This window comes from Ziziphus jujuba, chromosome 4 (genome assembly GCF_031755915.1).
Source record: "Ziziphus jujuba cultivar Dongzao chromosome 4, ASM3175591v1".
NCBI classification, from domain to species: Eukaryota; Viridiplantae; Streptophyta; class Magnoliopsida; order Rosales; family Rhamnaceae; genus Ziziphus; species Ziziphus jujuba.
In genome coordinates this window covers 2,610,883-2,627,543 of record NC_083382.1, presented here as the reverse complement: position 1 = coordinate 2,627,543, position 16,661 = coordinate 2,610,883, and the positions used below count along the sequence as shown (strand labels likewise).

General features: G+C 33.4%; 3 protein-coding genes across 3 annotated transcripts; 1 reads left to right on the top strand and 2 right to left on the bottom strand.

The window, feature by feature from the left end:
* Nucleotides 1-2,438: 2,438 nt before the first annotated feature.
* LOC107415991 (NDR1/HIN1-like protein 6) lies at nt 2,439-3,731 on the bottom strand. Its single transcript, XM_016024441.4, has one exon. The coding sequence runs from the start codon at nt 3,521-3,523 to the stop codon at nt 2,729-2,731; it is 795 nt and encodes a 264-aa protein (XP_015879927.2). The 5' UTR covers nt 3,524-3,731; the 3' UTR covers nt 2,439-2,728.
* Nucleotides 3,732-8,398: 4,667 nt separating this feature from the next.
* On the top strand, nt 8,399-11,756 carry LOC107415986 (WAT1-related protein At3g02690, chloroplastic). Its single transcript, XM_016024437.4, has 6 exons — nt 8,399-9,312; nt 9,467-9,589; nt 10,444-10,593; nt 10,703-10,874; nt 11,009-11,069; nt 11,233-11,756. The coding sequence occupies exons 1-6, from the start codon at nt 8,590-8,592 to the stop codon at nt 11,333-11,335; spliced, it is 1,332 nt and encodes a 443-aa protein (XP_015879923.2). The 5' UTR covers nt 8,399-8,589; the 3' UTR covers nt 11,336-11,756.
* Nucleotides 11,757-12,304: 548 nt separating this feature from the next.
* On the bottom strand, nt 12,305-15,225 carry LOC107415988 (uncharacterized protein At1g65710). The gene is made up of 2 exons (XM_016024439.4): nt 13,503-15,225; nt 12,305-13,386 (listed from the first exon to the last, which is right to left on the bottom strand). Exons 1-2 carry the CDS (start codon nt 14,910-14,912, stop codon nt 12,511-12,513), a joined length of 2,286 nt encoding a protein of 761 aa, XP_015879925.2. The 5' UTR covers nt 14,913-15,225; the 3' UTR covers nt 12,305-12,510.
* Nucleotides 15,226-16,661: the final 1,436 nt, after the last annotated feature.

The following is a 16,661-nucleotide window of genomic DNA, read 5'->3' as shown; positions in this document are numbered from 1 at the left end:
ATCCCATGCTCTGAATAGCAGTAGTGTTATCTAATATAATCAGATTATGGTAGATTATGGACTTGAGAAGTTAACTTAGATTATAACATGCGAGAGGAATGATGACAGATTAATATTTCATCTAGATCTATTGAGAGTTATTCACAAATCATAATTATCTATTAATCTGAGAACAATAGTAGTTTATTCATATAATAAATGTTTTGGTGGGTGCTTTAATAGACATTTCTAGGAAATGCATCTGTGGTTGGGAAGATGCAGTGGCTATGGTAGGTTGGTGACTAAGGTGGGCCATAGCCGTTGTTGCTAACTTGTCTATCATTCTCTTTTGAAAAACTGGATTCTTCAATTGACTTGGACAGAATAGTTACTTATGGAATCACATGGGCTTGTATCCTTCCTAGTTGGTGTCTTTTGGTTGTAGGTTGGTGACTAAGGTGGGCCAGTCACAATCTCTCCCCTCGGCTTAACTATTTTCTGCTGCAATATTAATATACTATTCTTCTATACTACTCCACTCTCTGACGAAATATGAAAACAAATTCTACAAAGAACTTGATATAATAAATACTGCTTTTTATTGGCTTATGAATTGATCAAGCTGATCACAAACACTTGAAGACATATAAGTTGTGAAAATTGAATTGGCGATATTATTGCGTGTAATTGATTGCCGGTACTACTAGTCCTTGTATATACAGATGTAGGATTGAATTTGGGAAGTTGAAATTGTCACATCACATGCTATGTATGGAATTGAAATTTTCATGTTTACTTTTGAGTTATTTGGAAAAAAAAAAAAAAAGATATATTCATTTCCATATTTTACTGATCACCATTTATATTTCAATAAGAAATTAAATCTTTTAATCGCCAGCTAGCGCATGAGAATTTTTATGATTTTTTTTTATTAATTAAATGTATGGTTTTTGTAAATTAATTTAATTTCACTCAATAGTTGGAGTACTTTGAAAGTTTAGAGATTGGTGCTAATTAATGTAAGGTTTTTATCTTTTTTAAAACATAAAATATAAATAGGTTTTTTAAATTAAAAGTAAATATTTTTTGAAACAAGGACAAAGTAATCTATTTGAAATCAAGTAAAGAAATACTTAAATAGTTTATGGAGAACTAAATTCAAACAAATGTGACCCTTAGACATGTAACTGCACCAATCCAGATAACAAATCTCTCCTCATGCATCATTGTAGTGTCTATTGGTGTTTATACCTACCATAGATAATCTATATGAGAGTAAAAATTCTAACATTTTTTCGTTTGTTTATATATAGGATGAATAATGAAAATTCCAATGTCTTTTGCACATTCGTTTGTTTATGCATAGATAGGATAACCTTATTTTTACTTTTTTGTAGTGAATATGGATCGAAGAAAATTAGCGGCATTATTGATGCTTCCAAATGATAAGGCATTAGAATATTTTTGTACATGCTTTATAGTTGTCGGGTTTATGTACATGTATGTAGCAATGCGATTGAGAAATGATAGAGGTGCTAGGAATCGAATAAATAGGACTGCAGAGTTGCGTTCGTCTTTTGTAACTAGTTTGTTGGACAATGATGTTAACTGTATTAGTCAACTTAGGATGGATAGGAGAACATTTGGTATTTTATGTCATAGGGGTCACAAAACACAATTTTTCTCTTTCACGATTTGGGGTTGCGATGTAAAAACCCAAGCGGTGGTTTGGTATAAAAGTATGCGGTCCAGAGTCCATGAACAAGGGTAAAGTTTTTGTAAATATTTAATGGTCAAGGTAAGCTTCTTTGACCAATTGAGATTGGCTCGGTCGGAAACCATTTACATTAACTAGAAAATTGTGAAAAGAAAATTATTGTAAACTATAAAAAAAAAAAAAAAAAGGAGTAAGCTCCAAGCTCCTTTCATTACGAAAGTCATGCAATATTTATAAGTGTGGGACAAAAAGGTTAATAAAGGTGCAATTAATTGATTAAAATTTTCACTCTCTAATTACTGTTATTATTATTTTTTGAAATGGTTATAATCACCTTCTCTAAGATAAATTTCAATTGTATTGCAATGGAATTATGGGCTGAGAAATACTCACCTTTTGTGAAGATGGATTTCTATCCAATATGGCCAATGGCCCAATCTTCCTTGGCCCAAAAATATGGGCTTAGCTCACTTAATAAAGGCACTTAAAGCCTACATATAAAATAGTCAAAAGATCATCAAGAATTTGCCCTGTTAGTCCAAACTCCAAACCGTTCTTGTTCATGGAGGAAGATATTTCTGAACGAAATTAAATTGTACAGCTGTTTGTCTAGAACACATTTCTTTTCGGGGTTACTTAATTCTTCTCTTTGTTGGCCTAACTTATATGAAGTTATACTTTATTTTTGAACAGATTAATCACATTAACAGAAAAATTCAATGTAATCACTGCAATAAACAAATAGATAAAATGACAATAAATTATATAAAAAATGTAAAAATTAATCCAAAATTGAAAAAAAATAATAATAATACAAAGCCATAGATATAGCACCCATGTGGGGATTAAAGTCCACTAGCTATACATGTAAAGAATAGCTAGATGATCATTAAAAAAGTGGAAAAAAAAAAAAAAAAAGGATCCAAAAAGATTTAAAAAAATAAAATCAATACAGCAAAAATATATATTATATAGCGCATATATAGAGTATATAATATAAAATCCTAATATTTATGTATGATAGTGAATGATTTATAACCTCAACTTGAAACTACAGCTGCTATCTTGAATGCTAATCACATCGTTTGCAGAAACAGCATTGACCTTCAATGTGCACTTGACCCTAAACTTCAACTTTGGAAGCTTCAACTGTCCAAGCTTGATCTTCACAGGCTGATTAACCCTAAGTTTCAGAGGGACATGTCCAGTCTGCTGCTGTTCCTGTTGGAGCGAAGACAAAAGGCCCGTCGCGTTCTGGGTTTGCCCGGCCAATCCGACGACTATCTGCGTGGTGTTCTCGTGGCCCTGGTAGAACTTCGGCAGAGCTCCTTCCGTCAGCTGCGTCCCGTTGTACGACACCGTTATGTGGCTTCCTCCTTCGTAGTATATTCCTATCTTCTCGTTAGGGTTTCTCGCCATGATCGTCACGTCGAACGTCGCCGACAAGCTCTGATCGTTGCTGAGGTTGAACTGCGTGATTTCTAGCTTGTCGATGGAGTATTTTGGTAATTTCGGTTGGAAGATAAGCCAGAGGATACCGATGGTGGCACCGATGACGACAATGATGAGGAAGATGATCAACAAAGTCCAGCACATGCACTTGCATAGGCAGCTTCGCTTCTTCTTTGGTGGTTTGGAGTGCGTCACCGGAAATGTTCGCCCTGGACGAGGTTGGTAGATATCGGCTGTGGCGGCCGGATCGCCTTTATCGGATCTCGAAGCTCCTCGGGGTACCAATGGAGCTTCCGGTGAAGGCCTCGGCGATGACGATGGCGGTGGTGGTGCCTCTACATCATGCACTGGATGGATTCTCTGATTTTCTGCCATTGATGAATTTTTGGAGTGAAATCTCTATTTCTCCTTTTTCTTTCCCTTTTTGTAGATGAATCTAAAAAAATTTTTTGCTTAGGAAGAGAAGGTTTATATATATATATATATATATATATTGATATACAGAGATGGTTTGAATTAATGAAGCTTCTTTTATTGACTTTGAGAATGGAGGTTAGAGCGTCGGCTTCTTGGAAGATCATATATGTATGTGGGGGAGTTCCCACATTATATATATATATATATATATTTCTTTACCTTAGAGTACAAAATATCAACGTGTGCAAAATGAGATTTTTGTATATATTTCTTTTTTATACGCTAACGAACTTTCCCTTAGTTAATTTCAAAGCTATTCACGCGTTAACTACTTGCAACATGATATATTTTAATTTTCAACTTTAAGATTTATCTCTAATTAAAGTAGACAATCTTTCAAAAAATATATGAATAAATAAATAAATAATTAAAGTAGACAAAAAGAATTTAACTTTTAAACATGGAAATGAGAACAGAACAGAATGTACAACTTAGACATTTTCTAAAATAATTAATCTTATAATTATATGTCGTCCTTCTTCTTATTCCCTTTTTCAACAATAAGCGTAACTATTAGCAACGTGTTTCTTTTAATTAATTTTTTTTTCATGATAAATGGATACATTATTTATTATTATTTTTTTTGAAAGTAAAAAATGGATAATTATAATATATCAACTTTATGTCATATAAAAAAAAAAAAAACACAAATCAGTATCTAAAAATTTGTTGAAAATATATATGCTTATGGATGTCTAAGTATGTACAAATCGATAGGTCCATCCACACGGCTTCAAATTACAACATCAGAAATATTGGAGCCGTATTGCTTAAGAAGTCTTTGAAGATTCGTCTTATCTAGAAAAATAATAATACGTCTTTGAAGATTCGTATGCACTCATCACATGTCTTAGTCTCTTTTTCCTTCATTTTTTTTTTTTTTCTTTCTGGCCAAACAAGTCAGGTGTTATCTAAGGTGTGACAAGATTTAAGCTTAGATCTTAAATACCATAAAGTGTTAGAGATATTTGGTCTTAACTAAGGATATATATGTATATATACTTAATTTTTAAGACAGCAATTATAAAGGGAAATCCCTCTCTCTTGAACCAAACATTGAAGGGTACTTGGTCAACAAGAGTAAAATAGTAAGAAAAAGGTAAAAAGGATGGAAAATTAAGCAATAAAATAAGGTAAAAAAAGGAATAAGGTCCTGTTAATGAGTTGCACAAGTTATTGAATGGTTCACGAAATACGACAACGACATTAATAGACTTATCGATCAGGGGCATGCGTTCAATTGAACAATATTTTATTTCGTGAAGACCAAAATTGAGCAGGTAACTCAATATCCATTTGATTGGAAGGAAACTATATTATGTTTTTTGGCCTTTTCTCATCTACTTATTATAAAAGTTTCATTCAATGAAAACCTTAGATTTGACAGATGTTGCAAGAAATTCCAATAAATAATTCATTTTCTTTCATCACTTTTCTTTAATCTTCGTCTTAACTAATTTATTAATTTGAGGGTATAATTAATATAAAGCGGATTTGTATTTTTACATGATATTTTTTTTTCTGCTTCTATGTTTTAGAGAAACTAAAACAAAACTTTTTTTTTTTTCTTTTTTTCAATCTCCTCTATCTTCTTCCCACTTCTTAAATATGTCTTAATTACCAGTTCTATTTTAAATCTCTTCAGATCAAATTTAGTATTATTATAACATTTTATTTTGCCACTAGCTGGGTTAAAAGAATAAAAGATGAGTTTGCTTAGGAAGTATAACCAAATTATAGAAATAAATAAACACAAAAGCAAGCATCTAATAAAGGGTCAATGGTTTTGATACATTGGCTCCGAATAGAAGGTTCCAATAGATAGATTAAAAACTGAGTCTGATTTTGAAATAAATACAGATACGTTCACATGACATGACCAAGTCAAACATCCAACTGGGTCGATGTTGCCTTCCATGACTTTTTTAGTTACACGCTTCATACCAACGGCTCAATTTTTGTGAAGGTTGGCTAGTTTCATCACCTAAAGTCCTTTTGACTTTAACCAAGATTTCATACTCATTAAAATGACCACATAGCTTAGCTCATCTCCAAAAAAAAAAAAAAAAAAAACTTTTCACAGCTTTGAAATGCGGATATTAGGAAAGAGAACAAGTAAAATCACGATTTGTTGAGCAACCCAAACTAATATAGCACTTTTGTATTTGTAGGGTGGCCCAATCGTAAAATTCAAGATTATATTTTCAGATCAAGGGTTCTACTAAAATCCCCCTTTCCTGCTTACATGTAATTTGTTTTCATCAAAAGATGTTTCCCAAAAGATTACATATAATTAATCTCTAACTCTTAAGAAATTTTTTGGGAAAAAAAATAAAAAATTATGTAATTAGAATATTTCAATTTTATAAAAATTAAGATATTTCGATGCAATAATTTATATATGTATAATTGTTGACCATGTCTGTATCAATATAATAGATTTTAAGAGTATATGACATATTATGTTGCAAACGTGTCACAATAATCATTTGACCGTGCAAATAATTAGGTATTTTTCAAAGTAATTTTTGGTTCACGAAATTGAATAATAAAATATAAAGAAAGCCTCTCGAGGACGAGATGGTATCATTTTCAAAAATAATATTTGGCTTTGAATAAGAAGGGAGCTGTATGCTTGCAAATTAATGTTAGAGAGGATATCACTGAGGCCATTTTCAACTGTGAATGCAGATTATTATTTATGTAGTGTAAAAGTTGATATTATCTAAATTTAGATATTATAAATGAACACATAATTTTAAAATTATTTTTGTATATTTTTATTAATGGTTATTAATTAATTACATATATTTTTATTATTATTGTTTTTTTTAATAAAATTATTTTTTTTTTATAAAAATTATACTTTTTAAAATAAACTTTATAATCTCTGATAAACTTTTAAAAAATATAAGATCATCTTAACAATATCTATCTTTTTTCTTATTATATAAGCTTGATAGGATATTTAAACAAATTTATTGGATAATCATTATTTTTTTTTTTGGAATCATTGTCAATTTTTTTTATATGGCGGAAAAAAAAAAATAATAATAGACAGTGCCAAGTGTGACACTTATATGGCATAGAAATTAAGATTATCTAAATTTATATGGCATTAATATATATTCAATTTTAAAAGTATTCTCTGTTGATAATATATATAAAAATTATTAATGATTATTAATTAATTAAATATTTTATTATAATTATTTCTGAAATAATTGATTTTTTTTTAAAAAATTATTTTTTAAGAAATTTGAAAATGTCTAATAAATTTTTCAGAAGCAAAGGTCTTCTTAACATTATCTTTTTTTTAATTTTTTTTTTAAACTATGTTAGCTTGATAGTATATTTATACAAACTCATTGGAGAGTTTTTTTTTTTTTTTAATGATTATTTATTTTTCTGACATGATAAAAAAAATCCAACAATAAATAGACCATTAAAAATGTTATAAGACATGCAAATGTATAAACTTATTGAGAAGTATATGATATTTACAACATTCTATCTAAGAAAATATTCACAACATAAATCATATTATATATTCACTCTTTGTTTCCAAAATCCAGATAACCTATATGAAAGTGACAAGGTACAACACTAACGTGGAAGTAATCAAAAAATGAAATGCTCTATGTAAATTATATTGTATAGAAACCTTGGTTAGACTAATTAATTAACATATTGTTTAAATGTTACTGATTTATTTAATAAACTATTTATATTGATGATTGGGAGATTGTAGACTCACAATACTTGAATATGGAGAGAAATTATTGTTGAAAATTATACTACCAATATTACCTCATTGTATCATAGCATATTTTTTCCCAACAAGTAAAATGTTATGGCCACTTTTCAAGTTATACACATAACCAACAAAAGAACGGCAAAACAGAAAAGCAAACAGAGAATTACATGGCTAAATTAATATTAATATATATATATATATATATATATATATATATAATTAAGCATGTGGAGTAGGTTTAGCTGCCCCCCCCCCCCCCAAAAAAAAAAGGGCTAAGCACTTATAGTACGTTGGGTTGGTACAAAAATCTATAGTGAGGATCCACATCATCTAATTTGTAAATTTTTATTGCAAATTGTAAATTGAGTTTTGGTCATCATGTTTTATGACTTACTGACTCGTTTATTTCATGCTTAAATAATTTATAGTATTTGTATTTTTTGAGAATCCAGAATGTTTGTCAATCAACGCGTAAAATTCACGGCTTGGGATGCAAATATAGACTTGTTGGGAAATGCAATTCATAAGCATCTATTCTATATAACATTTATTTTTGTAATAATTTTATTAATAAGTATTTCATAATTAAAATAAAATAAATAATAAAAAATTAAATTATACATAATACAAAATATCTTTAAATTTATTTTTGATATTTTTATATTTTAATTAATATATTTAATATCTATTTTTTAAAATTTTCAAATATTTATTTGAAAAAGTATCAATTCATATTTTTTTTAGAGCACTTTTAGTATTTATTATTATTTTCTGGTCAAACCAAAAAATTCATAGTTTTTGGCCAAAAAGTGGCCACGTATGCTTTAGATATATATATATATTTTGATACATTAAAATGGGATTACTCCTAAAAAAAAGTTGCCCTTTTTTACTGAATTATTAGTTTATTACATGTCTAATCGTCAATATTATAATAAATTAAGATAAAATAAAAATAGATTAACTATATCCATGTTATCACTGAGCACTGCGAGCGGATTATTATAATTATTTTCTGAACGCATATTCAGATTGGTTGTGTGGTCAAGACAGTTACATGTCGGCTTACACCAGTGGCCAGTTCACTGCGATTTTCTTACTCTCTGTTTTTTTTCTGAAACAAGCTGTTTCACCGAACATGATAATAAAACAATCCTAAAAACACCACGAAAAACAAATAAATTTAAAAAAAAAAAATTCAAAGAAAATGAGTTGGTGTTCCTCAACCTGTTGCTGCAACAGTTATATAATCCAGATTCCGCAGCAAACTCGGCGATATTTCGGAGTCAGGAAACGAAACAATGCCTCAATCAATCTTCATTTCTCTTCTTCTTCTTCTTCTTCTTCAATTTCTACTGGTTTCTCTGTTCGTGGGATCGAATTCAATGCTCTTCCACGCAAACCCATCAACAAAGTTGTCAATTGCACTACCTCAGGTACTGAAAATGACCTCGAAGATCCATCTCCATCTTCATCTTCATTCTCAGACGTCGATTGCGTAGGTACAGGCCTCGACGTTGAGTGCCTAGTCTCTTCTTCCCCTTCTTCTTCTTCTTCTTCTTCTTCGTCGTCGTCAGAGCGAACCCAGATCGAAACCGAAACCCAGGACCAAACCCAACAGAGCCTTTTGTTCATACCGCTAGAAGAAGCGTGGGAATGGGCGGTGTTGGTCTCTCCCTTCTTCTTCTGGGGAACTGCCATGGTAGCCATGAAAGAGGTGCTTCCAAAGGCTGGACCTTTCTTCGTCTCTGCCTTCCGTCTCATCCCTGCTGGCTTCCTCCTTGTTGGTTTCGCTGCCTCTCGAGGCCGACCCTTCCCTTCAGGTCTCGTTGCTTGGCTTTCCATTGCCCTTTTTGGACTTGTTGATGCAGCTTGTTTCCAAGGGTTTCTTGCTCAAGGATTGGAGAGAACATCCGCTGGATTGGGTAGTGTAAGTGGGTTTCTTAGAATTTCGGTAGTTTATATAGGAATTGTGCATATAGCGGTTTCAGTTTCAAGATAATGAATGAGTAAACATTGTGGAAAAAGATTAGCATTTCAAAGTTTTTTGTTGGCTTTGGATGATTGGATTTAATACATTGCAGGTGATAATTGACTCACAACCTTTGACAGTGGCTATACTTGCAGCTTTGTTATTTGGAGAGTCCATTGGTTTTGTTGGAGCTGCAGGGCTTGTGCTTGGTGTTATAGGGCTCTTACTTCTTGAGGTAAACCTTTGGTCCTCTGTGCATTAATGAAATTTGGTTCTTTCATTGTACATACTTTACGTCGATTGTTTTAGATGTTTCTCTGACTTAAGATTCACCAATTTATTTCCAGGAGTTTTTATATAGGAACATTCATCACTACATGTCTAGTAGTATTGCTAATTTAAACCATTTATGCTTAGCTGTGCTTTTAAAAATGCACGACTTGATTTCCTATACCTTCTTTATGTTGACACTTCATTGTCCTTTGTTAATTTGTTTGTTGGAGAGTTGCTTGTTTCAACACATCAAATGTCTTGAGTAGTTTGTTTGAGAGTACTTCAGAAGTTGGTTTAATTCCGCGGTTTTAGGTGTTATAACTAGTGATGGAGTGTCAATGTCTCTTTGACAACCTTTAGAATAAAAATACTTGTTCATCAGGCTTGGAGGAATTTGTGAAGTTTCAACCTTTTAATAATAATTAAAGCACCTAACTTCACTGTTCCATTTTCATGTATTTTTACTTTTGGGTGGTTGGTTGCTATTTAGATGCTATTCTAGCCTCTCTCTCAAGTTAATAGAAGTCTAAATATGAAATTCTCTACCAAGCTTCTGATGCAAACATAATTAGGCCATTCTCTGTTAGTTGTTACTTTTTATTAAAGTTATACACAAAATGGTGAATAGTTTCAGTTCAAACAAGCTAAATAATTCATACAAAAAGAATGTATACATATCGGTAGTGATTATGCAAATATGCTTGATGTATTGCTGTCACTTTTTTAAGTTTTTGTCCTTTCTTTTCTACCACTATTTAGTGATTTTGTTTCGTTGAGTGATGTGCTTCTTTGTGATGCTAAGCTTTTCTTCTGCAGGTTCCTGCACTGTCTTTTGATCAAAGTAACTTTTCATTATGGGGAAGTGGTGAGTGGTGGATGCTTCTTGCAGCTCAGAGCATGGCAGTCGGCACAGTTATGGTCCGCTGGGTTTCCAAGTATTCTGATCCTGTTATGGCAACTGGATGGGTATGTTTTATCTACTCAATAATCACTTATTGTTTGTCTTATTATCGAGAAATTAATTCAAGAAAAGAATGGTTCTTGTGCGGACTAATACATGCTATTACTGTCACAGCACATGGTTATTGGAGGTCTTCCACTCCTTGCAATCTCAGTTCTGAATCATGATAATGCTTTCAGCGGGAATCTTGGGGAGTTTACAGCGAATGATACATTAGCACTCCTGTATACCTCTATTTTTGGAAGTGCTATAAGCTATGGGGTGTACTTCTACAGCGCAACAAAGGGTTTTCTCTCCATTTCTTACTAATTTTTAATCTTTCATTAAAATTTCAGCAATCTTCAATTTGCTTATATATCCATTCTAGAAATCCAAGGTGTATTTCTTTTTAGATTTGACTTGCTTGCTAATGCATTTCAGGTAGTCTGACAAAGCTCAGCTCACTTACATTTCTAACCCCAATGTTTGCTTCAATTTTTGGGTAAGATTATTCAATTCAACCATACAGGGCAAAAGAAAACATATCTGCAATGCTATTAACACTCAACTATCTAGTTTTGAATATTTTTCTCATTGAAAGCAAATTTGACACCTGCCTTAGCCCAAGTAATCAACCATTAGATTATCCTTCTGTCAAATCGCAGGTTTCTATATCTTGGTGAGACTTTCTCACCTTTGCAACTGGTAGGCGCAGTTGTTACAGTGGTAGCAATATACATGGTTAACTACAAGAGTAGCTTGGAATAATTTACATGGTCGATAAAAATGCATATAACTTGAACCGAAAAAGAATTGAGGTCGGTTGGCTAGCGGGATCTCCTTATGCCTCTACTCTTACTCCTATGAATGGAGATGTATAATAGTCTATATATGCACGCTGCTGAGATCTCGCTTCGAAAGGAAACGGACAGGAATAGAGTGTTTTTGCCATGAATGTGCTGCAATTACGGTAATTACAGGTCAAAAAGATGCAGTCAGAAGCAGTAAGAAGAGCATATTTTGACGCTGCTGGAGCTGATCTCCAAAGCCAATTTGGTTGTAAACTGTGGTATCTAAAGGGTAACTTCTGTTTGATGCTTTTAGTTGTAGAGCAGAGCATTTACTCAAGGTATTCAAGACCTCTGTAACAATCTCTGTTATAAAATGAATAAGAAGTTTTTTTTGGCTCTGGGGCTTCAATTTAATCATTCAAAACCGAAACCAGATAAAAATAAAGGAATAGTATGACCATAAACAGTCGTTTACCAAAATACGCTGAAATAGAAATTTGGTCCCCATTGTCAAGTTGTTGGGCAGCAACTTGTGCTGGAGTCAACTTTACCCCTCCATTAATTTGCTACCAAACAAAGTTGTGAAAAATTGAAGTCCAACCTGAAATCACAACTTTTTCATTTTTTCCTTCTTGGACCTTTCTCTTTTAATACTCATCAAAAAATCACTACAAATTGTGTAACTATCCGTAGTCAAATATAAATCTCATTGGTTTATTCAACAATATTCACATCTCAAATTGCTTATATTACTATGACGATTATGTCCAAAAGAAAATTAGTTATAATACTGGAAGTTTATAGATCTTTGTAAGAACTGGAATTAGATTCCTGTTGTGGTTCAAAATTAAATTATCCTTGGAATTCGCAAAATTTTCCATACAGCACTCATTCATTCCCATTCCATTTTGCTACAGTGCAAAGAAACTAATGAATACACTCTGCGAGCAATAGAACATGCATGGAAAATCAATGGCTTTGATTCTAAATAAAACAAAAAATAATGAAAGAAAAGTGGTTGCAAGTTTGCAACTCCATGAACAGCTGAGAAAAAGAAAAAGAGAGAGATCTCTTCCTCTGGAAATCCAACTAAAAGTACTAATACAAACTGAAATAATGAACAAAAAATGGAAAAAAGAGAAGCCATTTTCACTAATACGAGGAAGCAGCAGCTGCAGCCACAGGAATAGCATGAAGACCTTTATTGGAGGCTCCACCGAGCCTACCACGCCCAATTCCTCCGCTTTTTCTTCCACTGACTCTCCTCCAAGCCTCTTCTTCGGCTTCCGCTTCAGCCATGTCCATGCTCACTGGACTCTTCGACCTTGAAGTCCAGCAATCTGTGGAATCAGCCGAGTTGGGTTCCCACGAGGAAGACCATTGCTGTTGATGAACACCACCAACAAAGCTGTTGCTACCCGAGGATTCTTGGTCCTCCATATCTACTCCTCCTCTTCTCACTGTCACATATTTATGGAAACTCGGCTCAGTCAGATCGTCATTGCTTATTACCTCGGATTCCACAAACGGGTCTTTCTCTGACATGTTTTTTCCTACAAGGTTGGCAGCCAATGAATAGTTATAGCCATTGCTCGGCGGTGGTGGTGGGGTTGTTCGGTCTTCTGAGAAGGAACAGGAAAGGTTGGAACTTGTAGTGGAATTGAGATCGGCAACAGCTTCGAGAATGGAGCAAGCTTTGCTCACACATGGAGGTAGAGAGACAACAGTGGCAACGTTGGTGGTGGTGGTGCTCTTTTGGTGGAAATTCTGGATGTCTTCAAGCAAAAGTCTTGTATAAGATGGTGTTGGGTTCAAGAGATTTTCTGGATCGATGTCTAAATCTCTGGATCTCCGAGAAGATCTGGTTCTAGTCAGTGATTGAGGTCCAGCCATTGGAGGCTGAGCTGGAAGGTTCACAACCTTGTTGTTGTTATGGTTGTTGTCCATTGTTCCTCTGCTGTTTGTTCTGTAGTTAGAACCACCTTGAGGAACTATATTCATGGTCTTGTTCATTTCCACATTTGGTTTCTGCATCAATTTGGAGGATGATTCAAAATTGATTAACCAAGTTAAGACATTTTACAATCAGAAATGAAAAGTGGGTGAAGTTTTTTTTTTTTTTCAGATTTTTTATTTAAGCTTACCTGATTGAGAACAAAGTGGATTTCTTGACCTTCCTGATCAGTTTCTCTTTTGAACTTGGTTTGCTGTGACCGATTGATATTGTTGTTGTTGTTGTGTGCTTGTGGATATTGGAGAGAGTTCGGGTCAATTTCGCTCAATGGGTTCCTTCTGTAGGGAGATTGCTCTGCTTTTCTTGAGGAGTTTCGGCTGAGTGAAGGCTGTTGTTGTTGCTGTTGCTGTTGATGTTGATGAACTTCGTTTGAAGCTTTAGCAATGGCGTTTCCTCTTGAAGGAGACTGAGCACGAGGTGATGCAGCTGTCCTTGAACCCGCCATTGTTGCTGCTGCTGGTTCGCCGACATTTCTCTTCACAGAAATCCTCTTAATTGTTCCATTGGTGGCTGTAGCGGATTGATCTCCATTGTTGCTCTTGTCCATCACCAAGGAAGAAATGGTTGCAGGGACCGAGACCATCTTCCCTGGCCGATTAGTACTTCCGGTATTACCGCTATTACCGGTAGTAGCAGCCCCATTGGTAGTACTGGAATGGTTGTTTCCAGAGGTCTCCGATGACCGTCTTCCGGGAGACCGACTAACCCGTCTCTCTCTGCTACTGGATCTTTGCTGGCCGTCTCTTTCCCTGCTTGGGGTTCTTCTTCTTCCTTGAGAAGAAGGAGAAGCTCTCGAAGATTGCCGAGTTCTTTGCCTATGGCTATGGCGTTTCTCCGTCGCCATTTCATCACCATCAAACTCGTTGTTCTCATTCTTCTTGTCATCGAAGGCAGCAATTGCAGCATCGTTCTCGCAGTGGTCGAAATCATAGCTCCTTTTCGAACCGGAATACTTCCTTCCCCGATCGCAAGAAGCCGAAGAAGAAGCAGCTTTACCGGAAGAGCTCCGGCTGAGCCTTCCGCACTGTATGAGAATGGCATCCACCTCTTCTTTAGTACAGCTGGAGGTCCTCACACCCACTCCCATAGCCACCGCCGCTGCCGGAACTTTGTTTTCCACCGATTCAACAGAAGCCACTTCGATTGGCGAAGAAGCCGAAGGCGAAGCAACCCCATCGGCTTTTGCTCTAATTTGTAGTCCATTTTGTTGGAAAGATGGGTTTTTGGAATCTCTTTCTCTGCTACCTTCATGGCTCTTCCTGTGTTTGATGACAAAGATCTCCTTTTTCACCGTAGCTGGTTGTTGTTGTTCTTCTTCAGCTTCTTGTTCTTGCTTTTCCTTAGCCTTCTCTGGTTTCAGCTTCATCTTCACCATCTCAGTGTTTTCAGCTTTGGAGGGGTTGTCGGGTTTGCGATTGTTTAGATCCGCCATAACCGTCGCTGAAGATTTAGCAGCATTCCCAGAATCGGCAACAGCAGAAGAAGGAATAGTGGGAGGAGAAGAAGAAGAGGGTTTCTTCTTGCTAAAACAAGTACCCATTGTTGAGGAAAGTCTGAAAATGTTGGGAAAATAAATGGGGAGAGAAAAGAAATTTGAATTAGAAGATGGAGAGAAAGAGATAAGGGAAAGAAAAGAGAATTATGGAAGTGAGCAGCCCAAGAAACATCTTTTGTTTTCAAAATGGTATTAGGTTTTTTGGGGGTTTTTCTATTTCATTTAAGGAGGAGAGAGAAAGAGAAAGAGAAAGAGAAAGAGAGAGAAAGTAATTCAAATTTGTAAGAAGGGGAGGGAATTTTCTGAAAGTAATAGAGCCGTTAGATTAGTTTTGTTTTTTGGGTCTGTATTATCTTTTTCTGACCCAACTGAACATCTCCGCCACTAACTTTAATATTTTATTACAATTTTGGTTAATTTATATTATTTTTTTTCTTACAGATTGCATTTTCGAATTTTGGTATCTTTCTTGTTAATTGTAATGCAGAGAAGAACTAAGAACAATTTCAAACCTTTCTTCAACGGCTATATTTTCTCGGATCCTTGTTGGGTTTTGGGTCAATTTAGATGCCCTTTTCAAAATTCATACTGAAAATTCTTAAAGAATAATGATTTCAAAGACATAGTAAATCGGTCAAATCCTTGCGTTATGTTCAAAAATATAATATTTTAGTTAACAATGAATTATATGAACGGGACATTTATGTTCTAGGAACAAAAGGTATAATAATAAGTTTTTTTTCTTTTCTTTTTTAATGAAAGTTTTGATTTTGATAGCCTTCTCCAAACTTGGATATAAGCTCCCTGTAGTATTGCCGTAATCTTAGAATTACGAGCCTAATAAATTACAAAAAATAAATAGATAAAAAAATATATATAGTATTTCCCAAAAAAGCTTGGTCTTGTATGTTTGATCCAACTTGTGAAAAGGAAAGGTACTTTACAGCATAATTTGGATGTGAGCTATGACATTGGCAATTCAATTACATTTGTATATATAATATTGTTATTAAAATCTGACAAATATACCCAAAAAAAAAAAAAAAAAAAGGAAAAGAAAAGAGAAGTTATTGTACTGGTATATTATATATATTATTTCTATTGTGATTACATTACATTATTTGTGGAGTCCACATAGAATCTATAGTCATGCTATAGTTATGGTGACTGTAATACCACTTATGATATCAATGATTTAGACATGAATATAAGTTTGTTGACAATGTTTCTGAAAATCATTCGACAATTTCGAAGCCAACTTTTCTATCAAAGATTCAAATATTATTTAAAAAACAAAAGTAAAAATATAATAGGAAAAAGGCCTTGTTCCTTTAGCCAACCCAAAATCATGAGATAAATAATATAATGAAAAAGTTACATGAGAGAATTGTTTGGAATTCAAAATGTTTATGGCAAGTTTAAACCTTTAGAAATTAACACTATGTTCATTAAGTATTTTACAAGTATTTAAATATATAACATCAAAATTGCTTGACGATATAAGATAGTATTTTAAAAAATATAAAATGATATTTAAAAACTAAAATTCTGTTTAATATAAATTTTAAAAGATTGAAAATGTTTAGATAATTTTTAAAAAATGTCCTAGACATTTAAAAATATTTATAATCAAAATCAATAAAAAGTGATTTTATTCCCAAAAAAAAAATACTTAAAGTAAAGAAAAAAGCAAAATAGAAAGTTAAATAGAATTTAAATCTATAATCTTATTTCGATTTTATTCAAAGTTTATACTTGATGCTTTCCAATGCAAAAGAAGGAAAGCTAACAAAA

Coding starts and splice junctions, on each gene's coding strand:
- LOC107415991 (XM_016024441.4), bottom strand. CDS start 3,523: ATGGCAGAAAATCAGAGAATCCATCCAGTGCATGATGTAGAGGCACCA.
- LOC107415986 (XM_016024437.4), top strand. CDS start 8,590: ATGAGTTGGTGTTCCTCAACCTGTTGCTGCAACAGTTATATAATCCAG. Junction 10,875..11,008: donor CTTCTACAGCGCAACAAAGG/GTTTTCTCTCCA, acceptor AATGCATTTCAG/GTAGTCTGACAAAGCTCAGC. Junction 11,070..11,232: donor ATGTTTGCTTCAATTTTTGG/GTAAGATTATTC, acceptor GTCAAATCGCAG/GTTTCTATATCTTGGTGAGA.
- LOC107415988 (XM_016024439.4), bottom strand. CDS start 14,912: ATGGGTACTTGTTTTAGCAAGAAGAAACCCTCTTCTTCTTCTCCTCCC. Junction 13,387..13,502: donor TCCACTTTGTTCTCAATCAG/GTAAGCTTAAAT, acceptor AAATTGATGCAG/AAACCAAATGTGGAAATGAA.